Below are 27,319 nucleotides of genomic sequence, written 5' to 3' on the forward strand. Positions count from 1 at the left end.
ACATGCCTCAGACTGGAAAGTACCATACACAACTTCCCTATTAGAATACTGTGGATGAGATGTTGTTAAAACAACCCTTATTTATTCTACCAAAAAAAGCAATGCATATAATTGCTTTATCCATTTGTGCATTTAAATGATCCAGTGATTTTATCCATGATATTGTGGATTTCTGACCTCTAGTAACCCTCACCAGTTAGCTGGCCCATTTGATTGCCCTGTGCTGTCCCCCTCCCCTGCAGCAGGGAGAGCACCTCTTCTCAGGGATATCACACAGTGAAAGATCTGTTTTATTAAAAAAGCAGTCCTCCCCTACTACAGATCACTTTTCACATTCTATCATATAATCCCTGCACACCATCCTACCCCACTTCAACACTACAAGGAAGTGAAATGCTAGCTACCTGGCTAGCTGCGTGCGTGTGCATTTCCTATGCATACTTCTGTACAATATCTTTGGCATTTGTTATTTAACAAGCAGAAGAGAAATAACGATAGTTTTTCTAACTCAATATAAAGGGATCCGGATCAAATTAGCACACAGTTTGACGGTGACAAAACCAAACAAACTTTAAATTCTCATCAGATCATTTCAAAATAATAGAGAAATAGGTGGACTTCGGTTTTCAGACGATTTTAGGTTACATGCCTGTAATACATTTCTGTAGCAGCATATATTCTCTCTTGTTCCGTGGAAAGCTTTACCATTTCCCTCCAGCCCACTCCTCCTCCTCCACGAAACCATAAAAACAGTCAGGCAGTACCAGGGGCACCAGGCCTCCTGCCTAGCTAAGGGGTCAAAGTTCAAGCTCATTAGCTGCTACAGTGAATAGTTTGTCTTTCTGGCACAAGCGAGGGTTCACTACGTCCCCTTTCCTGCAGCCTAGCAGCTTGGTCTTCTCTCTGTCCTCTCTAATGTGTTTGTCTCAGAGCTTTAAAACTTGACACTGCCATTACTTCATAACCATGTGACATCATGGCTCTGCCACTGAGACAAATGGTGATTTTTTTGTTTTTGTTGTTTCTTTTAATGAGTGATGCAGATTGCTCAGTCTTTTCTTTGGACTCTTTGCAGAAGAACTGAGGAGAGACGTGGAAAGGAGACTTTCATCTACTGGTCATGTGGGAACGTATCCCGCATGTAACACAACATGCAAGATTTTAATTGTTTTATTGAATCTTTTTGTTCAGTTTTCTTTTTATAAATACACAACCAGTAAGCTGCTTAATGACTATTTAAGCAGGCAGATATTTGATCTCAGGTTTTTATTGATTTTGAAACCAAACCAGGCCGTTTACTTTTTGGCGTTCTGGCTGTGGGTGTCCTTACTGAGTGCTAAGCATAATGCTTACTCCTGGCCTTCCTGAAAAGTCAACATAGTGCTGTCAAACATCGTTGTTGCTTCTCTATGAAATATCATGAATATAATTGTCCCTGAGCATGGACTGTTGTCAGGTTGATTCTCGACGTGGGAAAAAATAACGAAGCAGGACTAAGCCAAACATTACCTTAAGGAATACAAAGTCTTACTCCAGTGTTGTATTACTGGCTGTTTGTGGTCAAGGTTAACCCTCCCAGACACAAACTCCACCTTTTGACCATGTACCTACACTGAGTCATCCTTTCCATCTCACGTTATTAGCTTTGCAAAACACCAAGTTTGGCAAAACGTTGGCACGACCGAAAGTTTGTGCAAGCTTTTATCTTTCGCACTCTAATGTCTCGCCCGCAAACAGGCTTCTCATTTTCATTTATTTAAATCATATCAGCCTCTGCTGCTCTAAATATAACTTGCCTCCTCCATTTGCATTAAGCATCAAACTTCTGGTCTCCAGCACAGCGGTGACAGTTACTATATCATCAAACACTGTTCCAATGTCCCATAGCTACAAGTTCAGGGCTTATGTGTCCCCTCCGGTCTCTTGGAGAGCAAGCAACGGTCAGGGTCCCGGTGTCGGGTTGGAGGCGCCAGAGCATTGCACAGTGGGTGACCTCTGCAACCACGCTGAGGTTTGTTGCTCAGCTGTAATGAACTCAGCAGACCACTAAAAGGCTAAGGCTTCCTCCCACTACCCATGCTCAGTGTCAGCTCTCCCCAGCCTCGTTGAGGCCGCAGTCAAGGGGGTCTAGCTGTAGCTGGAGAAGGGTAAGTCAGAGAATTAGGGTGAAACCAAGTGTCATGGTTGCTCTACCTCTATTTGTGTTTTGTTGTGGTACTGTTGAGCTTGTCTATTGACTGAATGCAGCTGATCAAGTTCTTGGGTTTGGTGTTGAGTCTAAAATGTTGATAGTTTTGTGTTGCTAAGAGGAAACAGCAGGGAGGAGGTAAGCAGGTTCATATCTGTTTGAGGCTACACATTAGCAGTTTTTGGGAGGCGGTAACTGCTATAATTCAGCTCAGGCTATTCTTCACAGTTGTGAGAAGGCAAAAGAAAAAATAACCATGTGAATGAATCCTTGAACACTTTTCCTGTGGAACTGGAAAGTGAGAAACGTGAAAGGAGATGTCTGTTAATACACTGTGTGGCTCACTTGAAAGCAAGTCTGCACTGTGATAAGGAAAGAGAGGGTTGTGTAAATGCCCCTCCGACACTTGCTTTTGAGGTCCTTTGTGGCCCACAAAAACACACACATACACATACGCACACACAAACACAACACACCTCTCCTGCTGGCCCCATATTGTTTTATTCTTTGACAATAGATTCAGTTACATAATGAACCCCATCCATATCAAAGGCTGGACCAGGGATAGACTGGCGTTGCTCCAAGCCCATCAGAACAGGCCAAAACCACATGGGAGAACAAACTCTTCCCTATTTTTTTCCCCTCTCCTCTCTCCCCTGCTCTTTGTCATACCACAAAAGATATCAAGTGTGAGAGGATGTACATGTGTTGCTGATCATACGCGTATTAAACAAATATTGCAATGGTCACCTAATATGTTGCGGTGTACTGTCCGTTTTAGTACGGCCCAGAAACCAGAGAAAGTGTGGCATCCCAGACATGGTTTTAAAATGCATTCCTCATGGCACTACAGTGTATAGGCTTGTGAGAATTCAGCCAATGAGCAAAGAAAACCCAACCGCAGGCTTGTGGGGTATATATGCACTAGCAGGGTAAATGGGTTTTGATGGGCTCTGCTGTTTCGTCTGAATCGCCATGTTTCGCTGGGCGACAAAATTTGGTGCTCCCACAGAGTGCGCTCACACACGGCTCTGCCAACAGTGAGCTACATTTGAAACTCTGGTCCTGCTGTCCCTGCTGCACTTTCTGCCAAGCAGCTCCTCAAAGAAGAGAAATAAGGGAGAGATATTTTTTCTTCATCATATTCTTTTGACTTCTTTTCCCTTTTCCATTCTCCTTTCTTTCTGTCTACCTCTACTACCTCTGTGCAGTAGTAGAATAGTTTGTGGCAAACACTCCCACACTCCACATTCCAGGGTCTTACAGAATCCCACTTACTGGTCTCTCTCTCTCTCTCTCTCTCTCTCTCTCTCTCTCTCTCTCTCTCTCTCTCTCTCTCTCTCTCTCTCTCTCTCTCTCTCTGTGACAGAGTTCAACTAGTGTGGGTGCTGTGGGGCAGAGTAACAGTGTGTGTGTTATGTGGAGGGGGGGTTATATGCTAATTCATCATATTGGCCAGAAGAGAGATTCCCTCATTGACATAACACTTTTAAATATATGATTTAGGGACTTCCTGGTTGAAATCCACACTTATGTCACTTCAACTTACAGTAAGATATAAATAATGGTCATATTAAAATGCTTGGTGGCTTCTTATTTACAACAAACAGCAGATATTTGCATACACGCAGATCTAGATCATTTGTTTTTTGAAAAAGTTCTTCTTCTTTGCATTTGAATTTAAAAGGGGACAAAGAAATATCATGTTAACGACTGTCAATCATCAAATGTTTTTCCAGTGTGACTAAAACAGGACAGTAAAGTCACTCTGTGATAAGTAGAGAGACAGGAAGTGTGAAGGGAATAAGGTTGAGATGAGACAACTACAAGTAAAGATGGAGAAAGTACATGACGATGGAAACGTGCCACAGTTCAACAAAATCAGAAAGCTGTGACAATGAAAACACAGCCATAGTTACTAATCAACAAGTCTTAAAGCTGTGGAAAGAAGATGAGCAGCTATGCTGCCACCCCATTCACAATTGAGATGTGCCAAGAAAAAGTGAAAAGGAGAGAACAAATGAAAAAAGATAGTGAAAGACTGTGGACAACTGTTCAGAGAACAGAACATGACCAGATGTCAAATTGTTGCTGTATTTTTTAATTTATTTTCTCCTTAAAGAAATTAAAATAATAATAAATAAACAATTTGGATGGATGTTTGTTTCCACACCATCACCATTTCACAGTGCTGATAAACCCCCACTTGGTAAAATAATATTTATTTATATTAAAATAATATCTAAGTTTTGATTTTATACTTTCCTTAGTGAGTGGTTTTTACCAAATGTGAATTATATAATGATTACTAGAAAGTTTCATTGATCAGAAAAGTAATAAAAGCAAACTGACACTCTCTGACTTTCCGTGGCGCAGTAATCCCTCCCCATCTGGCACTCAGAGCAGGTTGAAACAGACACTGAGAATTATTTGCAATAGTTTTAGACCCAGGTCTGATTATCTGTTCAGTAAACAACCATAATCAGTTGCTCCACTGGGACAGATTTACTTCAAAATGGAATTTGTTTTCCATGCCTGATTGAAGCACCATATTTTAGATTTTCTGATTACAAAGTTTTCATAGAGCATTACTTATTGATCCCTCTTGATTTACCAAGAACTATTTCAATCCTTAAAGTACAAACAAACTGAAACAAAACTTTATAGACATTTAAACCCGAACTGTTATGGTTTTGGATTTTCAGACACGATTTTTCTTCTTTTCTCACATTTGACTTTCCGTTTAAATAGATAAACTGATTGAAGTTAGCATCAGGTCCTCGCAGGAACTGGTAGATGTAAGTATGCTTAGCTTACCTTGGAGGAGCCAGCATCATCGGTGGCATTTGGAGAGCTGTAGTGTTGGCACTCTGCTTCCCTCCCTTCTTCTCTGTGCAGGCCCATCCGTGAGGAGTGGGGGGGGGAAGTCGATGTTGGTTCTGTCTGCCACCCTGTTTTGCTTGGCCTGGTCATTCCAGCAAACACAGGAGACACCAATAATAAAAAAGACTACTTTATTTAGTAACAAGAACAAGGATACAAAGCAAAATAAGGCTCAGGAAGTCATTTACTTGGGCGTGGCGGCTAGAATTGAGTTAAACGTGTTTGCTTTGGAAGCAGCATCGAGTCGTAGCAAACAAGTGGTTCAGACAGCTTTTTTAAAAATAATCTACTGTATGCCATTTTGTTCTTCAGTATACATCGTTAAAGTTCCGGATGCAAACCCAATGTCATCTGCAAATTGTTGCAAAATAAACCAAAGTGTTTAAGACATCACCCAAACGTATGAGAATGATGAATATGGAAGCATCATACAGTGATAACCGTTACAAAATACACAGCGACACAACTTCATCTGTTTCATAACTAAGTTCATCATTTGCGAACATATGTTCTTCTTTTTGTACACAAACTAAAATGCCATCAATGATGAGATATTAGCCGCAACGTCTCAGAGAACTTAAAAGAGACTCGGTGCATCAAGTGGACTCGAGCTGGGCTGATTCAGTGACAAGCAATAACCATGCTTTATGTCCAGTTCATTTCCCTTGCAAATCAGCCTCGCATTCTCAGAGTCTTCACAGTTCCCAGCTCCCTCTTTTTCCCCGAAACATGCCCTGAGTCAGCCAGGCTCATTAAACAGGATGAGACTATTACCAGGCGAGTTATCCTGCTCCTAACAATGGGATGTGGTCAGGTGGTCAAAGCACCAGTTTCACAGGGTTCATCTCGTTTCCCTCCTCGTGTCCTCTGGGTCCAAGACCGCGACTCCCACTTTGGCCAATACCGCCCTTCCTCCATAAACAATAACTGTGACAGCTGGAATGTAGCACAGCGTCAGTGTTAAAATGATTGTAAATTATATTTCAGTTCCAATTTCTGCATATATGCGAGTGCGGAGTGGGAGAGTTTATGTGTTTGTAAGCATCTACTGTATGGTGTGGTTGTACCCGATGTGAGTTTATTTCCAATAAATGTGCAGTTCTTCTCAGGCAAAGTTGGAACTGCAGTGTAAAGATGTTCATTCATGCCTTCATTCATTCAGTTTACTGTGCTGATGTAACTCAGTGAAGTACCCCCCCCATTCCCGTCCCCTTTTTTTTTTTTTTTTAGCTATTTACAGTAGGGCTTTCAAGAAGCCCAATCAGAAACTGTGGACAAGTTCCAGGGAAACAGGACCCAAGCACCCTGAAGAGCCTTTTTGCCTCACTTTTATTCACTCCTGTTCTTTCTCAAGAGTTCCTCCTGAAAGTATTTGGCAAACACTGGTGAAAAAAAAAAAAAAAGACTTTGAGGGAAGAAAAACAACAAGTCGTTCTTGAGCCACCCACACCCCATCTGCTGTGGTATTATCTTCTTTTATTATCTACAGATTATGTGCGCTGATATGATTTCTACAGTTTGGTACTGGTGGTCATTGTGGTTGTTCTTGTTGTTTTTTTTGTTTGTGGAGCGCTGTGATATCAGACAGCGAGGGGGGAAAGATCCTCCCCCATGTGCATCTAATCGTCCATTCAGCACCCTCTTAATGGCTTGTCAGTTCCCCTTGCCCTTCCATTTTCTGTCCAATTAATTCCTTTCTAGCTCTCCGGATAAAGGGACACAATGGGGCCCCTCCACAGCATAATGAATCATTAAAATTCAGCAGCGCGGCCCTGGCACTTGGCTTCTCCCTGGGCTGGTTAGGGACGGCTGCTTGGCATGCATGCCAGGGCTAACTTGAGCATTCTACCCGCTGGACCAGAGGAGATGGGATCTCTCCTCATTCCTCTCCTGTGGGTGGTTAAACAAAAAAAAAAATCTGAACTTAATATTTTGGAAGATGCCACATTTAAAGTGTCAACTCATGGCCCTGTCGGGTCAAAGGGTTATGAGAGTGGCACTAAGCTGTGTACTGCAACATGTGCCCTGTCCGTTTATCCAACAACTGACTAGATGAAAAGCGAATGAGCTCTACGGCAAAAGAGTACTTTAACATTAACATATTTTGTAAGTCGCTGATAGACTTAAATGTACACCTGATTTGAGCAACATTATAATTAAATTCACTAAGCGGCTTTAATTAGTCACTTTGTAAAACTGTGAGTAATTCCCTAAAGGTCTCATTAACCTCCCCTCACAGCTGTAGCTTACAGTACAGATGCTCGACAAGCTGGCATCCAGCACGAAGGCAAACAATCCATAAACTTTCCCTTTTCAATGCAATTAATTCCGTCTATTTATTTTTTCACAAATTGTTTCCTAATATATTTAAGAACAAATATAAACAACTTGAAACTATATATGGAGGCAAATAAGAATGACAAAGACAAAATATTGAGAAAAAAGTATCTTTTTATTTTTTTTTAAATGGCCAGCGAATGGGTTAGCTGTGCATGTGTGAATGAAACTCTAGTTAATAGAAACAACAATAATTTTCACAGCCTTTCTCAAAATTATACACCAGAATAATATACAAAACACAGTTCTGTGGACAAAACTTGGAGCGCGATGCTCCGTACGTTTCTCATACAGCATCTCACAGAACATTACAAACCAAGGCTGTAAGGAATGATATCAAATTAAGGATATAATCAGGAGCAGGTTAACTGTAGGAATCTCTGGTGTTGATTACTGATTGTGTGCTGCCTGAAGTTTGTTAATAAATTCAATTTCATATTGAAATACTGACGATAAGCATTAGAAGGCACAACAACGTTTTGCGCGAGACTGCAGCAGTGAGTTGGCACTTGATGGTTGATGAGATAAATATGGGCAAACACTCACACAATCTTAATTTCCTCCTTAAACCCTAAACACTTTTCTTTGAGTAACGGATGAATTCAAAGATCATTTTAATGTAACAAGTTGTTTCAGTATCAATTTAGTGTGTACTGTCATGGAAAGTGTTTCTTTTTTTTCCCAAGGAAATGGCACACAACATACAGAAGCACTTTATCTCCCTGACACACACACACACACACTTTCACACACACACACACACACACACACACACACACACAGATGTATGTAAGTACACATATCCGTGTGCTGTTCATCCACATATACAGGGGGTCCAGCTGACATGTCACTCAGGGTGTGTGGTGTTATTTTACCCCATTTCCTTTAACCCTAGATCATGACTAATCGCAATTTACCAAGCGTAGCGTTCAGACACCTGTTCTGTCCCGTGCGAGTCTGTTGGTCCAGCTCTGTTTGCTTAAAACTTATAATGGAGATGTTACTGGAAATTGGTCATAAATGGAATGATATTGAAATTATTGTACTTGTATTTTCCTTCACTTCATTTACCTTGTTTTCATCAAAAGCCAAACTGTACTGTAAATAACCAAACCCACATTACATGTGTTCATCTACTTAAGAACAAAAAAGAAAAACAATAATGCACGAACATAAATACATATAAGACTTTTATGCCAAAATGACACTATAAGATTCATGTGAGCCATTTAGTTAAGACTGATCGACTGATGCAAATGGCTGCCATATAGCTCTGGCCATTAATGTAAATTTGACTGCAAATTCACATAATTGGTCCTGTGTACGTTCTCCAATGTATCTGTTTCTCCATCTGCTTCACAACATTATTGAGCCAAACCGTTTCTCTCCTACACAACTCAGTGGCAGGCCTTTTGCTTTACCTCAATAGTGCACACACGTGCAATCTTAAACTGGAAAAGATGGGGGATGTAAAGGATGTAGGCGTAGGCGACATGTCCTCATGGAGGAGTTTTGGCTCACCAATAACACAATTTGTCTTTGTGTAAAAAGTCTGTGTTTTCATCGCAACGATAAAACTTTGTATAAAATCAGCAGGCACTTTTTTTCTTTTGTTTGTTTCACGTCTAAATGGTCACAGGTAAGCCTACTACACAAACTCTCCACCTGCTCCTTCATTAGTAGTGCATCAATCTGAATGAGTCTCTGGTGTGAACTGACTGTTTTTTGTCACCTCAAGGTCGAGACAGCGTGGTGTAGACGGGCTGATCCCAGCTGGGGGCGGTGGGGCTGTGGGCAGGAGCCATGGACAGGCTGTTGAGGATCGGGCTGCCGTAGGGCCGCCTGGATGAGTGGAAGTAGGGGTACTGGTAGAGGCTAGAGGGGTAGCCAGAGTAAGGGTTGTAATAGTTGGAGCTCTGGAGGTCAGTATAGTCACACTGGGAGCTGGAGAAAGAGGCTGCAGCCGAGGCAGCTGATGTGGCCGAGGTTACACAGGCCTGGCTACTGTAGGAGCCGTAATCGGAGTGTGAGGGTGACCCGTGAGAGTGCTCGCTGTAGTGACTGGGGCTCAGTTGCTCCGTTTTAATATGGAGCCGGCCCACGTCGCTGGCGGAGGGTGCGGAAGAGGACATGGTGCTCTTACGGCTCCACGCTGACCCGTTGCCGCCTGCGTGGCTGTAAGAGGAAGTGTAAGAGCCACCAGGTGCTGCAGCCTGGCCGTGGCTGTGGTCTGAAGGCAGGGCGGAGGAGCCCGAGGCGTGGCCGTTGAGCGGGAGGTACTGATCAAACTCGTGCACGTCGAAGGTCTCCATGTTGCTGATGACATCAGTGCTGAGCTCAGAGATGTCTACGTTGCTGAAGTCGATGTTTTGCCTATTGCTGTCAACAAGACGACGGCCTTCATGCTTCAGATCCTGCTTCACCCCGAGGTGCAGCTCTGTTTTGGGAGTAGTGGGTGGTGTAGGGGGACCATGAGGCTGCCCTAAAAAAATAATATTGGTCATTAAGGGTGAGCATTCATCACTTTAAATACAAAATTATTTAAACAATTTACAGCAGCCTAAAAAACTAATGAATTCATGAAATAAAACTTAGAAACTAGTCGTGTTTAAATCATTATTTCCTCTTCTAACACATTTCACATCATACCTGCATGTTCAGGGTGGTGGTGTCCATCAGTCATCCCTGCCAGTCCTCCCATCCCTGGTTCAGCTTTATACATGTGATGTGCCAGTTCTGCTCCTGAGTCTGAGTCGCTCTGGCCTGGTTTCATATTCTTCCTTCGGCGGGGCTGGTACTTGTAGTCTGGATGATCTTTCTTGTGCTGAACCCGGAGCCTCTCTGCTTCATCAACAAACGGCCTCTTCTCACCTTCTGAGAGCAAACTGTGGCGTAAAAAAAAAGTATACAACATTAATATGTGTGCAGTCAAACAAAACAAACTAAAAAGATACAAATGGTAAATTGCCCAAGTTACTTTAGAGCTTGTTGTTTATTGTCAAGAGATCAGAAGGAAATGCCAATTTCCTTTTTTGTTAATTTAATTTTCATTCCAAATCAAAAGTTTTTTAAATGTAGTCAAATCTATATTAATATATAATTGCCAAAGCTGTAAATATAAAACATTATTTATGAAATGATTGTCTCCATGCCCCAATCAACAGCCATAAACTCTGTCCTCATAGTTATTTTCATTTTAATAATGTTAACCTACAAACTCTTTATCGCTGCTTTTCTCTTTATACAATAAAATGTTTCCTTACCGCCACAGTTTCCCCAGCGTCTTGCTCAGTTCGGCGTTGTGCAGGTGTGGATACTGATCCGCCAGCTTTCTGCGGGCCGCTTGCGCCCAAACCATGAACGCGTTCATGGGTCTCTTGACGTGAGGTTTATTCTTCAGAGATCCGTTCCCTCTCACGGGCATCGGCACCAAGGACCAGTCGTATCCTTTGAGGACCTGAGAGACGGCATCCCGTATGCAAGCTGGGAACCGGTCGTCATCCTCCGAGTCCAGTTTCTTGCCCAAACCGGCGAGCAGGGATCCCTGGCCGTCTGAGCCCGTCGGTGAGGACGGAGCATCGGAGTCGGACTCGTCCTGGGACATGGAGCTGTTTGTGCCCGATGGACTGCAAGGCTGGTCGCTGCCACACTTGTCAGGCTCCTCTGTCATTTTTAACATTATTTGCTCAGCCCCTTGGGGATGAAATTCCGAAAATCTTCAACTAAAGATACAAATCAAATGTTACCACTGAATTGAAGCGCGCAGCAAAGTGGCCAGTGCGCCTTTTACGCGCCGTGCGCCACAGTAAATTCCTTTTAACAATTTCAGTCAATACGAGTCCGTTGTTTTCCTTCTGCTTCCCTGTTTGTTTGTCTTCGTCAGTCTTGTTTTCCTATGCTGTCATGGGAGGTGCAGTCGTGAAAGTTGTGGTCCACAATATGAGCTGAGGAGCAGCACGTTACAGCAACTTGTGTTGGAGTTTTAAAATCGTCACTCCACCCTCCGCCTGGGATTGGCTGGAACAAATCACCACTTTGCCCCCATTGGTTCAGACATTTATGTGGGCTTCATTATTATAATGATTTTCTTTTTTTATTGGTGACACGGTTCTGGTTTTACTAAAGTTGCACATGTTGTATAACAAACTATTCTATAATACCATTAGAAAATATAAGAGTTCAGAAAGTACTCAAATGTTTAAAAACACATTGTATTTGTATTATTTTTTAGCAAATGTTAACATCTTCAATCTTTAAATGTATGCATAAGTCAACAAATAATTAAGCTGTTAAGATTTGGTAATATGATTATTGCAATGCCGGCTGATAATGTCTGTATATTGTATAGTGTTGCTTTCTTCTTAGTATACAGGATTTAATTTATTTAAGAAATATATAATTTAATGTTCAAAACACAATTAGAATGGCAGGAAACAATTAAGCTAACTTCACTGCATATAGTTAAGCAAAAAAAAAGAAGTAAATTGGCAAAATAATTATGAAATATAATTATGATAATGATAATAAAGAGGAAGGTTGAGGTTTAACTTCTGACTCTTAACTAGAATCGACCATCAGAAAAAGGTTTGGAAGTAATGAAAGAATGATATATTCTTTGTTTTCGTATAAAACCATATTTAATAATTGCCAATAACAATAATTAATCTGTGTTTTTTAGTAAATATGTGATATTAAGACTTTCATGCAAAAAAATAAAAATAAAGGATCATGACTCCGAAACAAAAACTCCTGAACCGACTTGTAACTAAAACATGTGTTCCCCGTCGATAACAAAAAACAACTTCACAGTGCTGTGTGAGCCTAATCCTACATACTGCAGCTTTGATACATGTTCCAAATTCAGAAGAGGAGAAGAGGAAGTTCAAACGTCCGAGCATCTGCTTTGTGATCAATAAGTAACTTCTCACCACCATGCAGTGAAGCAGGCTTCTTTTTTTTTCTGACCCTGAAGATATAAAGAGCAGAGGAGATAAGAGGAATAGATAGATTGAATCACTGCCTTTGTAAAAGATGTCTTTGTGTTCGTGTATTGTGGGATGATTTTTATCACTGGCCTCTCCATTAAAAGACGAGGTGTGTTTGTGCTGGACGGCAGTTTGCTTCGCTCCACGCTCACTGCAGGTGGCTGAGGCAAGAAGAGAGATTGAAATAATGAAAATGTGGCTTTTACATGCAGTTCAGAGTTTACCCCACGAAAGGTAACGGCTTGCACAGTAAGGTAAGAAGTTTTCATTGTTTGGCTTTGTTTAGCAATAGGCTTAAGAAGCAAAGGGCCTTTGAATTAATTGTATTTGATGTCTGTAGAAGGATGTATAAAAAATGTAATACAAAATAATACATTTATATCACAAACTATGAAAGGAAAGTGCTCCTTTGGTCAGTCCAGAGCAGCCTGCCTTTCTAACGGCTGCTGTCAAAGCATGCGGTTGGGTCAAGTTCAGTGCACGTGGGTGTGTGTGTGTGAGACTGTGTGTGAGAGTGTGTGTGTGTGTGTGTACAGACACACAGGACAGCGGCTAGTTGTCAAACATGAATGACTCTGGCTTCAGTCTCGTCCCGCTCCACACATGGAAAAGTATTTACTGTGTGTGTGCATGTGTGTATGCATGCATGTGTCAGCAGAGAAGACTCAAATATGTAGACTCTAGCATGTGTTATGTGAGCATATATATGTATCTATATATATTACATTTCTATCTCAGCATGCTTTTACTGATATAGCACCAGTGTTAATTTTGATAATGAAGTAGAAAGCTCTCAACGAGTAGAAACTTCCCATTAATTAATCAATGTGCTGTAACACACGAGACATAATTCCTGTCACTAACACATCAATTAAAACCATTTTCTGATCCTTTTTGCATTCACTGTTTGGAGTTGCAATTAAATCTTTGTGTCACATGTGGAGCTGAAAATCCCTGTTCTCAATCACCATCGAAACTGAATCAACTGTTCCTGGCTCAAGTCTCCCCGTGAAATTGAATGGAAAACCTTTCGTCAGGGTTGATGTATCCTGCAGACAAACAAATCAATATCAATCAGACGGACGTGTCATCGATCAAAAATAGCACTTTGTTTGGTTTGTAGAAAAGCAGCATTAAATTTGAACATGACTTTAACAGCTGTGGGTTGATCATTGGTTAAGTAAATTAAAATCTGCCATATGCGTTATTAAGCGAAGGACAAAACCTCAAAGTAATCTTTCAGGATAATCAGGTAAATCAGGATGAGCCCAATGTGAGTGACAGCTGTCGTCAAGCTGCTAAACTGAGACAGTCTTGGTTTCTTGGTAGAGAGAAGGAGACAGACTTAAACAGACTCCAGGCTTCCCCCCGCCCCCCCTTCATGCCTCCCTGTATTGTGGGGAGAAACTCTGGCCAGAGTTTGTGGGCGCTTGATTAGAAAAGGAAGGAGCAACAGAGGAGAGGTAACCGCGCATGAACCTTAAGTATCCCAAAGAATGAAGGAAGGTTTTAATTTTCCTATTTTTGCAAGATGCATCTCAAAGGAAACACCAGGGTAAAGATTTTCAGATTTCTTTTTCTTTTTCTCAGGCCTTAGCAAAGCATGTTAGCCCATTTCTCCTGGGCCCTAGTCACTTCTATCCCACATGTAAATTATACTCTCTGGCTTCTAATGTGCATACAAAATTAAATTACACAGGCACCCACAGGAATCTCGCCCCCTTTGGTCTCTGCTTCTGTGTTTTAATACATTTCGGCACATTTCTTAACTCTAGCCAAGTTATTGGACAGAGTATGTCGAACAGTTAAATTGGCATAAATTGCCACAGTAAATTGTGAAACATAGAAAAGTTTAGGATAATGTAAACCTTATGAGGAGTCCATAAAGGTCATGAAGTTGATAAAACGTTTGATAAATGTCTGCGATGCATGCAACAAAATATTGCATGTGGAACACATATTCCATATTTAAATCCATGTGTTTGTGCATGATGTATACATTCTGCATCCTGATAAAACTTTTATTTTTTATGTCCACATGAGGAACAACTGTGGAAACCTGCGTCTCTACAGCCGCCACATCGCAATAACCCTAAACCAAACAGCAGGCCTTCATGCTGTTGAACAATCTGACTGATTGCACACAGAGTCAGTTTAAATTTACTGAACTACAGAGACTGGTATGCCCTCCCTCTCACCCAGACGATCCCAACCGCTGCCTAACCACATATGGAACAAGCTCCTGGTCCGCTAACAAGCCATATTTCACCCCTGCGCCACATCAACCAGACCACTTCTATCTTTGGTTTCACACACGCAGAAAGAAGGTAATTAGTGCACAATTCACAGTTGCAGCAAACGCAACTGTAAGGCAAGGATCCAGGTTCCTGACAGAAATCCTACACTTGACAGCCCTGGTGAAGTGATAGGACGTAGTATTGTTACATCTTTAGGGGAACATATTTTTTCAGCCAGGTTCACACATACATTAAAGCGAACTCTCAGTGATGGATGTACCTTCTCTTCCTCTCTGTCCTATCTCTACTCATCCCAACCCCCTCTGAAGGTTGCATGGTGGATGTTTTCCATTTTGGTACGTGGCCAAATGTATTTTCCAGGTTTTCTACTTAGCGAGGTCGAGGACCCGGGGATGTTTGACTCCTCTGGTTCTAATCGCAGTCCAACCCCCATGACAGCTGCTGTCTGTTAGGACCTCCCATTGACCCCTGACCCCGCACTATCCTAAATTCATTCTATTAAAACATCATAATGAGGGGTTTACTGGACCAATTGCAGGTTTTATTTTAAACCTATTAGTCGACGCAGAGAGGTGGAGGGGAGTGGTTGCAGTGTGAGGAGGGAAGGAAGGGAGTTTTGAAGAGATTGAAAGGGGGAGTGTTTGAGACTGAAGGAAACAATTAGTCCAAAACGTCTCAGGGTGTGTTTGGCCTTCGGCCACACTCGTTTTTAATGTCAGGAGTATAAAAAGAGCTCAAGTGTTTCCAGATTATTTGCTGTGTTTTTCCCTGACATATAAATTGTTTTGTGAGGCAGCGGTTTTGCTTGCGATAGTTCTGTATGTTCATGTGAACTAGAGATTATGGACAGAGGGGTTTTGGAAGCTGTTGTAGTAGCAGGTCAGGAGGGATCATGTTAAATCATTCTCTAGTTTCCTCAAGGCTTTTCCTGTAAATCTTTGTCAGTGGGTAACTTGGTTGTGTCGTGACTGCATGACATGCAAGTAAACTTGTTGTACATTTGTGACATGCATAATTTTTTAGCTGTTAACACAAAGTTTGAATGTCGCCTGAAGGTTAAGCTCGAGGTTGCTTATCCGAGAACAGATCAGTAAACTTTCATTTAATCTTCCATGTGCAGGGGACATATTCATTCTAGGTTATTTTCTCCTGGCATGACAGCATACACGCTGAGATGTTCAGCAGGGATGACACTTCCCATAGTGTATCTTGTCCCAGAATTGTCCCAAGAGAAGCGTGAGTGTATGTGGGTTCTTTATTTCTTTTTTACACTTTCTGATCTACAACCCCCTCCGTCTGTCTTTCTTCCCTCTCATCTTCACGGCATATGTTCTGAATAAAACTTGCGGTGTGCTCAGTCTTGCACATTGTCTACTTTTTTGATCCTTGATTCTCATAAATCATCTCCCTAATTTGCCTGTGAATTAGATGGTGCGGGACATGTAGACATTTAGGACGGGGCGGCAAGAGAACAGAGAGCCCACCCCTTGACTTTACGGGAAATGGGAGGCCGCTCCACAAAAGCGAGACTATTTAGAGGACTTGTCTGGCTGCTGGGACGTTGCCTCACAGTGCTAAGATAACTGTGGTGGACTGTTTTTATTTGCAGATAATTAAAACAAGAATAAAAAGCCATTTGCACTGCTCATTTTTATGAGCAGAATACTGAGAAAATGTGCACATGCATACACATGTTTACACACAGAGAGTGTGTAGCAAGTGAACTCATTGCACACACACCAGTATGACATTTAAATCTCTTGTGTGCAATTCATATATTACAGGATAATTTATAAGCTATGAAAATGACAATTGGTGAAGTGGATCAAATTCTCCAATAGACGTATAGTGTACTAGCCAAGAATCTTAATGTTTATGAGCAGCAGTTAGCTGTCTGTCTCCAGCCTGTCTGTAACGTCTAATAGAAACACTACACTGAAAAACACATCAGCACACCTGCTAATAACCACACGAGGAGGCTCAGTGTGTTGTGATCATCTGTATCTGTGTTGTATTAAATTATATGATGTTACAGCTCAGAAATAATGGTTTGATGTTGGTTAATTTACTGCACACTTGACAACTGGTTAGTGCTTTAGGTTCAAAGGTGATTTGCCTGACTGGAAAATATTGCTTCACTCTTCTACATATGTTCTACATAGTTATATATTAATGTAGATTCATTTATTTATGTGTAGGAAGGCAAAGGAGGAAGGATTGAAGTGCAGAAATACACGCTCCCCATCCTCCTCCATGTCTTTCGTCCATGTATCCATGTACCCCTATAAACACCCGTCTGGGTCCGTGTTACTGAAGAGAAGCCAGCATCGCAACATTATCCAGAGATTAGCACCATGCACAGACACGGCCAGCTACAGCACATAGCTTCAGATCTGTGTCAGAAAGGCTCAAATGAATTCATGCTGCCTGACATGTCATCACCATGGAAATGTAGCGTAGCATTGCTCTTTTTCAACTGGCCGGGGCAGCACTCCTCTACTCTGTATTGATATAGTAAAAACTGGGTCTTTCAAAATAAAGACATTGTAATTCGAGGAATTATGTGATCTGTCGGTCGGTAATGGGTTATAATTGGTTGCTTGAGTTTTCAGGAGCTAGAAGATGGTGAGGAGTGAAAGGGTAAAAAGATGGAGGCCTCTACCAAAAGAAATAAGAGAAGTGCTACATTAGCCACTGGAACTGTAAACCATCAGGAATCAGCTGGTTTTGTTCAGAGTTGGAGGGTGTGTGAACCCAGCTTCACTGCGAGGACTGGACTTCTGGAGTGCTAACGTTAAGCTAACTGTTGTTGGTCAGTAAACACCTCCAAAATGTAAACCAGACTGTTTTTATTTTTTGATCGTTTAACGTGTTAAATACTAGGTGTGTGTGTGTGTGTGTGTGTGTGTGTGTGTGTGTGTGTGTGTGTGTGTGTGTGTGTGTTTGAAGGCTCTGATTGAGTAATTATTGAGTAATTAGTAAAGTAACAGACTTACTTTTTCAGTTCGTGAAATGTAATAAGGTAATTTAAACCATTTTTCGAGTAACTTGCCCAACACTGGCTATGTCATGAAAATAGTCAGAGGCAGCACCAAGTCAGTCTACCTAAAATAAATCCTATGGTGACTTTCCTAAAGCATTTGGCTTCACAAACTTCATTCACATCCTCAATCTGAACTAATTTTAATCTGTTGATGGTTTCCTTGTTCTTTAACCTGTCGTTACTGGATACTTCGTTCTCCTCTTTAAGTTGACTTTACCGATCCCTAACCTGCTGTTTGGCTTCTCTACCAACTGCCAAACAGACATCACTTGCCTCGGGCAGGGGAAGAAGGAAGCACTTGTTAACTGTTTCCACTGGTTTTAGGTACAGGGTATTTTCCTGGTAGTCACTTCACTATTTCCAACTGTTGCAGACATGCAAAGCAAAAAAGAGAAAAGAGTTTCTCATGCTGTAGCTTTCAGGTTCTTTATACAAAGACACATTAAAAAAACTTCATGTTAGCAGCACTCAATAGTAAACTAGCACTTGAACATGAATGCCATTAAAGCAGGTTATTTGTGTTGAGTTTATTTGGATGTTGTGGGGAGTTTTGGCCATGACTGCATGGTGGTGCATAGCTACAGGTCACATGGTGTGGGAGTCCAAGGTCACAAAGGTCACTTCCTGTTCCCTTTAAAGAGGTGCAGAGCTCTAGCTGGGGACAAAAGAGACCACGGAAGTACTTCTGTAGCACGAAGGGTATAAAGAGTCTTTTCACTCGACCACCGAGTATGACCTTTTCATTCACAGAGGAATTTAACTCTCCCTAAAAGTAGCTTGCTTTAGAAATGTAGCTCGCTCCTCTACCTTCTGCTGTGTATTCATACTAACCCTGACCAGTTTTATCACCCACATATGTTATTTATGTTGAATAACTGACACTTTAACAGAGAATCCAGTGTTGCATAGACAGACTCAGATCAGTTTGGGTGACAGGATCACCTTTTTAGTGAAGTTCAGAGGGTTTAACCTCTACTGACTGGTGACTCTGTTCAGCTTTGAGGACTATCAGTGTGTAGATGAAATTACATATCTGCCAAAGATGGTCAAATCAACAACATTTGATTCCACTCACCTTGGATTACCTCTGTGTGTGTGTGTCTCTGTTCTCTCTAGTCGCTTTACTTGTGTTGGTTCCAATAACTCCACCTTCAAAGATCATTGGCATTTCAATATGTTTTCATTTTTACCAAACATTTAAATTAAACTATTCTGCTTATTTTAGCCAAATTGAAGGACCTAATGGCAGCCCCTGGGAAAGCTTTGGCTACATTTAACATATAATATAAATCCACTGAGCTATAGGGTCCCTCGTTTAACAATATGCTGCTTTATGGTGCTCTGCAAAACTCAACCTACTTTTATGGATTATATGAAGAATATGTCATTGTCGGTTTATTTGATTGATTATTGCATTCATATTTTAGAGCTCTGAGCTCCCCCGTTTGGTTTCCAGGATTAATTCATCATCTATAATTTGACAATGATATGACTCTCTAAAGCCAGGCTATGTATTTAATGGTAAAACAGTAGAATGCTCTTAATTGGAGAAATTGGGAAATTGTTTATATACCGCATTTTTGCATGTGTATGTGTACATGCATGCATGTTTTGGTAGATATGCAGCATAGACCATTTGAGTAGCCCACCATGAGCTATCCACATGTGCGTTTGGATAAATTGGTACCAACTTAATCAGAACCAATGACCTCGCCCCCACCCCCACCCACCCAACAGCCCAATTTTGGCTTCATGGGTGCGTTTATGGCCTCAAACTCAGGTAGATATATTTATGATGGCAGTAAAGTGGGCTGCTGTAGTTAATCTCCTAATGACGTCTCCTTTCCTCTGCCACCAGTGAGTCTGGGTTCGGGCCACAGGGACCGATTGCAGGAGACATGATGGGGGGGGGGGGGGGCAGGGCTTAAACTAAACTGTGTTTGTGGCTGAGAGCGTGGTATGGGACGGGCCTTTGCTTTTTTTCTGTGTAGTGTGAAGTGCAAAATGACATGTATGTGACATGGCGTATTCCAGAGGCGTGAGATCCATTGCAAGTGAAAGTGCCAGGGGAAAGTTTCACTAATGGGAAACAAATGGGCCACACTTCTCAGCTCTTGTCACCTTCTATCTGTGAGGAAGCTTGCTCTTTTCTTTTTTTCTCCCTTTTTATGGCATTCATTTGCAAAGACGCTTTGCATACACCTTTTTAAACTGCTTATTTAAATAATATTTACTTGTCAAACCATGCAGTGTGCACAGGTGTGAGTGTGTCATGTCATTACTGTGTGAGAAGGGATTTTTTTTTCTCTTGCCAGCAAAGCATGACTCCATTATAATGGCGCCTGCTACTGTATGTAACTTTATTTAAAGATACAGTATGATCTGCCGGCTGACACCAAGCAGAACAGTTACCGCCCTTTTCCTCTTTCTGTCTCCACTGTCCATCTTCCCTCCTCTTTCCTCTCTCCTCTCCTGGTTGCAGTTGTATTTGTGCGCCTTGGGAAGATTACAAAGAGGTGCTTTGTGAGGGGATGCAGCTGCTGAAATTCGACTAGATCCAGCTGAAGAGAGAAGGGAGCAGGTGGGTCAACAACGCCACCCTGGCGTTCCCAGAATATCAGGCTGCAGAGCTGTGCCTCCCTCCCCCTCCCACACACACATGCACACACATCTTCATAGCACCCCTACCCCACCCCAGCACACACACACACACACACACACACAAACACACACACACACACACACACACACACACACACACACACACACACAAATAAACATTATACCATGTCAAAATACAAACACAGTAACACCCACAAAACAGCAATACAGCAATATGCACATGTCAAAGGACTGCCTCAGTGAAAATACTGCCCACTCAAACAAGTGTGCATCACTGGAATCATTCATACTGTGGGAGAATGTTGGCAGAAAGTTAGAAAAGCAACACAAATAATTACAACAACACACAAACATAGCCATAAGTGCTGCCTCACTAAAAGGCCTTATGCTGATACTAAGTTGTGGCTTTTTATGATTTAATTAACAGCAGTCATAACAAGGACAGTGAAAATGTTGCAGAAAGCAGAGGAAGATCCTGTCAGCTTTGTGAAGTTCAGATGTTAACAGGTCAGGGTGCTGCCAAAATGTTGGATTTCTGCATCGCAATGGGGACATTGGTAAGATGACCCTCATCCGGCTTTGTGCAGCTCAAAAAGAGGTGGTAGGAGATGGAGAGGAAAGGAATGAAAGAGAGGAGAGGAAGTCCTGCAGGCGAGTGTTCTTGTTCTCGTTGAGGCAGATCAAATGTCACACCATCCTCTCTGCAGGGGACATCATGCTGGACCAAGGTGACACAAAATGCTCAGATTGGCTTCGTTATTAGATTTCTTCAATCCAAATTAACTTGGATGTGCTTTAGAACTCTAGACACACTGAAGTGGTCTTGAAAAGATGTTCCTGATTTGCTTTATTGTCTCCATCTTCACCCCTTAATCAGCTCCAGTTCCAGACATGCTTTTTCTTTTTACACATGCATCCTCTGTGGAAACACTAACCAAAATGTGGATGACTTTTCGCATGTGTTTTCTCTCTGCCGTCATGTTCCATAAACAGGCTTTTTGATAATTATAAAAGCAATATGCTAATGGGTACGAAGGAGTTGGACAGTACGGAAAGGCTGTGGGCTTTGTGAACTATTCTTCAGCTTTATAAAATATGTTTCTTCAACTGAAGCCTCTCTGTATCCTTAATAAGAGTTTTGACGCACATTGCTCCCTCCTCCACACCTCAGTGTACCCATCCCCCTTCGTGTGAGCAATAATTCAGCCACATTGATAATAAGTCCTTCTGTCTTGCGCTGAAAATGCTTGAATGCCATTTCATACGCACTATGCCCCACAGGGCTGTACCCTGAAAGAGCCCTCTGTCCCACACACTTAGTATTCCGGCCTTGAGATCCTTGCAGACATCCCTATCACCAGTTGCGAGCAGGCACACTGACCAGAAATCACTGAGTCGTACAGTATGTTTTCTGGGGTTTTTTTATACCAGCAACCTTCATTATGTTTTACCAGGAAAAAATTTTGTTTGTGTGACTGTGCGTGCATAATGTGTTTTCTTTCCCTCTCTGAAAGCAATCTGCTTCAAAATTCATCTCTTTCTTGACTCTGTTGCCCTTCAATGACATAGCATATGTTCATTTTCCCTGTGCAACTTTTCCATCGAGCTGATTCTTCTCTGTCTGTCAGAGTGAAAAGAAAAAAATTGCTTCCACTGGTAATATATCACGTAGTTGTCATTTCTTTCATCATTTCTGAATGACTTCAATTCTTCTCATGGGTCAGTGGTCTTCCGTCATTCATGTGGCTGTAGCCATGTTGGGACACTGAGTTCAGTGACTTAATATCAGTTCCATCACGCCGCTGTCACTCACACCCCGCGGGCTTTCTCTCGCCACCTCTTGCACACGTTGGGAAAACACGACTCCCTCCTGCATTCTTCATGCGGTGCTCCAGGTTATTGTTCATCAGTCACCCTGGTTCATTTGATATAGCAGAAACAAACACATTCTGGGCTCCTCACTTGCTCAGATTACAGTTTGCGTGGAAGTGTGAGAGAGATCATCATTAGAAGGTGGATCTCAGGAAACGCAGACTTCCAGCCATCTGGAGCTCCATCTCTCCACATGTTTTAGAGTGTGGGAAGCTGCAAGAAAGTGTCACTGGTCTAAAATCACTAAATATTTCATCAACTCTGTGCTCACTTGTGGGTGTGTGGAAGTTATTGTTTGAGTGGTTTTCAGTTTTTTGTTCTTGTGGCCAATTACTCTCTCCCATCACATTCATTTACATCAATTCATTTGTCATGTTAAATTTGTCTAAGCCGTGCAATCTGCGTCTAACCCACGATTCAGAGATTTGACAAAATGAAGCCATATGCTGGTGATATGGAGCTGATCGCATGCTTTTAGCTTAACGCTGTGTCATCTAAACCACCTTTGGGCAAGTGCAGAAGATGCGCCCGTGTCTCACCTCTCCTTCTCATCTTCCACTGCGAGAGTAATGGTCTCCACATTGCCTAGCGAAGCGCCATGTCTGATTGCCGCCATTCTCACATCTGCTTCCTGGAACAGCGGCGGGGAAGTCTCCAAAAAAAGCTCCCAGCGGAGTGTGGGGCATGTGTGCTCACATATGAGGCGAGAGTTTGAGACGGGGGCTTGCCGGCGTGGTTTATTTTCAAAGGGTAGTGCTGAGGATGTGTTGAGAGGTTGAGGAGTTGAGAGAGCTCTCGGCACTCTGGTTTGGGTTTCACCTCCCTAGGACACAGCTGGGGGTTTGGAGTTAGGAGCACAAGGAGGGGGGTCTACAATAACTTTGTGTTATTATGTGTTCAAACAACAGCACAAACAATGCAGAAAATTATTTTATGTGTGTGTGTGTGTGTGTGTGTGTGTGTGTGTGTGTGTGTGTGTGTGTGTGTGTGTGTGTGTGTGTGTGTGTGTGTGTGTGTGTGGGAGGGAGAGATGTTCAACCTTGTACATAATGTTTTGTTGCTGTCAAATTTACAGGAATTTCTCACCTAATTCTTGTTTAGTTTTTTTGTGACCTTGTATACTTAAGTGTCGTGTGAAGAAGGGAAAACATGCAAACAACCAAACTGAACTTCAGCAGAACAGGGAAGTAAGCAATTTATGTCAGTGCCAACTAACTGTCATATCTGCACCATTCATTTCCCTATTTTACAGCAGCCACAGTAACATGTGTAATGATAGGCATCGCTCCAAGTGGGACACTTTGCATCAGAAAAAGGCCCGGGCAAAATGGAAAAATGCATAGAGTTGAGCCGAACTCATTTGGTTATTCAAAGCTACCACTCTCTCTTTTCCGGCCTACATCACCATACACATACAGTACAGCATGCCACAGCTAACTGAGATGTTTTTAATGCAAAACGAGATGCAAAAGTGAACATTTGCATTTACAGGACAGTTTCATCTGAGGTCAGTCAAGGCACCAAAACTCACTTGGACACTCTTTAACGTGGGTGTTTAGTCATTTAAAGTGCTACGTGTCTAACTAACTAACTGAATCATGTCCAAGCTGTAAGTGGAAGAGGAACATGTATGTAAAACTGTCAACTCAAGCAAATATATTCTCTTTAGATATGTCCAGTTTAAAGTTAAGCTTGCGAGCATAATCACTTTTGAGAATTTAGGCAATGATGATCAATGATGATCAATTGAGTTACCTTGGACTTACATGATATCGTGCTAATTTGAACCTGCAATATAGGAGCCTGTCCTCTCTTATCTAACTGAATCTCCTCTCTATACATAAGCTCTGAAAGCGTATGACATGCTCACTAAACACCAGTGGTATCTCTGCTTTCTGTTTTGTACTTTCTTTTCAAAAATCCATTCTGGTTACAATCACTATTATTATTTTTCCTCACTTTAATTTCTTAACCATAAAACTTACACCCACCACCCCAGTAAGCAGTGTCACACTATACTGTACATGTAGAATGCAAATAGGAAAGCAGACAGACGGCATGTCTGGATTTTTTTCCTTCTTTTTTTTTTTTACGATTCTTATGGCTGCTCTGCATTTGCTGCATTGTGTTGCCTGCCAAACACTGAGGCTGCCACAGTGCTGCTGCCGGTGTTTTTTTCGATCAGACTGGTGTGGACCTGGGAAGCAGAGCTGTGCCACAGTGGAATTTAGTTGCCAAGAATATAATTTTCCTTAAGTGCTTACAACTGTAAAAACCAAAGTTGATTCCCCGAGACTGAAAGTAATTACAGGCCATTTAAATTGGAGAAAAAGGTGAAGCAGCAAGCTCTTTAGTTTTCGCAGAACTCAAGAAACATAATGTGGTCTGTCTAATATCTGTTTTATTTGAATGTTTTAATGTTCAACTTGGTAATTTATGTTGGCGCTACGTGATTCCTCTGGAGGCAATGCCACTGGCTGTGGTTAACCCAAAGATCATAAATTGTGGGAGATATATTGGACAATACTAATAGAGAAAAGCATCATCTAGAATGAAATGGACAGTAATATCTAGTCTCTAACATCTACATACTGACTAATTATCCTTCCTCCCTAAGTACTGGCTGCATGTGATTGACTGTCCATCAGCTCGTATTAATAAATGCCTAGCTGCTGGTGTGTCTTCACAAGAGATGGACTTGGCAGAAGGATTCACCAAGTGTATCCTGTATCTGTTGTGGCGGAGCGGTGTGGGGTTGGAGGGGGGTCTTCACCCGGCTTGTGAGAGCGTGACGGTGCACCTGTCAGAGAGGAAGGCCTGGCTAATCACTGTAAGCTGGCCGCAGAGTGAACATGTGTGCTGGGGAGACCCTCAGGCCAGGAGGGGGAGGAGGGGAGGGCACGCCTGACCCAAATTGTTTCAATAAAAAAAAGAAGGATGTGGATGGAGAATTCCCGAGATCTTTCCCCCTCCTTCCCCTCACCGCTCCTTTCCCTCACACTCCTCTCATCTTCGGACTTCAGAACATTTTCTCTGTTTTCGTTGTTAAATCATCCGACTATTGACAGAGTGATTGCAACCTTGCTCATATTCGCTGACTCATCTCTTCTGTGAAACCCGCCTTCAGGGGGGAAATCTGGCCTGCTATTGGCTCCCTCAGGTCTAATCACGTAGAGACTATCTCGCTCCCTTGCTCCCTCTCCCTCTCTCTCTCTCTCCCGCTCCCTCGCTCTCTCTCTCCCACTCCCTTGCTCCCTCTCCCTCCCTCTCCTTCTCTCTCTCTCTCCCTCTCTCCCTCTCTCTCCCTCTCTCTCTCCTTCTCTCCCTCTCTCTCTCTCTCCCTCTCTCTCCCTCTCTATCTCCTTATCTCTCTCCCTCTCCCTCTCTCTATCCCTCTCTCCCTCTCTCTCTCTCCTTATCTCTCTCCCTCTCCTTCTCTCTCTTTCTCTTTCTCTCTCTCTCTCTCTATCTCTCTCTCTCTCTCTCTATCCTCTCTCTCTCTCTCTCTCTCTCTCTCTCTCTCTCTCTCTCTCTCTCTCTCTCTCTCTCTCTCTCTCTCTCTCTCTCTCTCCCTCTACCTCCCTCTCTCTATGTTGAGTCATTCTCTGGGAAAAAGCAATTCAGCACTCCGCAGAGATTCTAGAGAATACACTCTCCGGTTCTGTTGACGAAGGGTGAGGTTCTTCTTCTCCTCACCTCTGGAGGGAGGACCACACAACGTGTGAAAATCTGGCCCCGCAGACACACCTCGGTTTCCATGTGCAATAAAACATACATACATGTTTTCCCACAACAAATGACTTCACACCACAGTTGAGAGATGCACAATCCTCCTCACTCGGTTGTAGGAATAACTCCGGCTTAGTTGTGTTTGTTCGCTGGAAACGGGTCATAATTGAATATGGTCAGCAGTGGTGCCGTCTAAATAACTGAAAGCAAACAGAAGATGTGTGTGGAGTTCAGCTGTATTAGTATGTTGTTCGCTTAGTCTGCCAAGTCGAAGGAAAGTTTTCAATTAACGTCAGATGTGGATGGCGAAAGTGTACCTGAGTTTGAATGCCGGTTCATTTCAGTTTTGATCAACTGTTAATTCTTGGAAGACTCCAAATGTATATTACATTGGTCCGGCTCCAATTGGATTTTGTAAACTCCCTCTGCCGTTGCGTGTGTCTGCTATGACTAATGACATTTGGCCGGCATATCCAAACGCTTCATGTTTGTCGGTAATCACTTGAATTGACCACCGTGACATTCCTTGAGAAGTCAAACCCTCGATTCTGTTTCACTAATGCCTCTACATTTTCCACGTCGTTCATTTCCTCCAGAGAGCTCCTAATTTGTGCTACAGCACTTGGCAAATAAATAATCTTATATAATAGAATAAAGATACATAACATGAAATAAAAAGAATAGATCTTCTGTATTTCAAGACAAACTGAGAAGCCAACTTTATAAGAAGGCTGCAAAAAATATCTTGTTTGTTTCTTATGCTTTAAAATAAGATTACATCTTAAATTAGTTCCCCATGACACAATCTGAGAGTGATTAGCGTCGTTGCTACACTTTCACCTCAGATCCCCTTTCTCTTCAAACATGCAGGCTACTCAAGAAGTGTAATGGAGCTGGTAAAAGGATAAATGCTGATAATGAGCATGAAATTCTGTGTTATTATACAAGATGGATGTTTCAGAGAAGCTTTGTTATGTGTCAGCCAAATGTGCTTTTTGTTTTATGATGCTTACAACTTAACACCTTCCTCAAAATCTGAAAAATGGGACCTTGTGTGGAGACAAATCCTCTACAAAAAGTCATCAAGTGGAGTTTTGGGTCCCAAGTGTACGGTCAGTAACCAATCTTTTCAACAGATCCCTCCTAAACATTGGAAGCTGGACAGGACATTAAACATGCAAAGAAATGCCTGCTGTCTACAGCTTGTCAATGTGCTTCCACTTATCTCCACCACCTCCTCCTCCTTCTTTCTCTCTTGTCTTTCTCTCCTCTCTCTCTCTTTATGTCTTCTCACCCCGTCTCCCCCCTAGGGGGAAGAGTTTGAAGTGGCGTTTCTTGGGCTTTGTTTCCTAAACGAGCTGGTTTTGTTGTGTCTAGTGTCTGGGCTTTGGCAGGGCCTGGA

At 42.2% G+C, this 27,319-nt stretch overlaps 1 protein-coding gene across 1 annotated transcript; it reads right to left on the minus strand.

Annotated features, from left to right (window-relative positions):
* Positions 1 to 7,504: 7,504 nt before the first annotated feature.
* LOC115012086 (transcription factor Sox-8) lies at positions 7,505 to 11,338 on the minus strand. Its single transcript, XM_029437535.1, has 3 exons — positions 10,672 to 11,338; positions 10,058 to 10,293; positions 7,505 to 9,890 (listed from the first exon to the last, which is right to left on the minus strand). Exons 1-3 carry the CDS (start codon positions 11,085 to 11,087, stop codon positions 9,142 to 9,144), a joined length of 1,401 nt encoding a protein of 466 aa, XP_029293395.1. The 5' UTR covers positions 11,088 to 11,338; the 3' UTR covers positions 7,505 to 9,141.
* Between the last annotated feature and the right edge of the window lie 15,981 nt (positions 11,339 to 27,319).

The sequence above is a fragment of the Cottoperca gobio genome, chromosome 8, assembly GCF_900634415.1.
Source record: "Cottoperca gobio chromosome 8, fCotGob3.1, whole genome shotgun sequence".
NCBI classification, from domain to species: domain Eukaryota; kingdom Metazoa; phylum Chordata; class Actinopteri; order Perciformes; family Bovichtidae; genus Cottoperca; species Cottoperca gobio.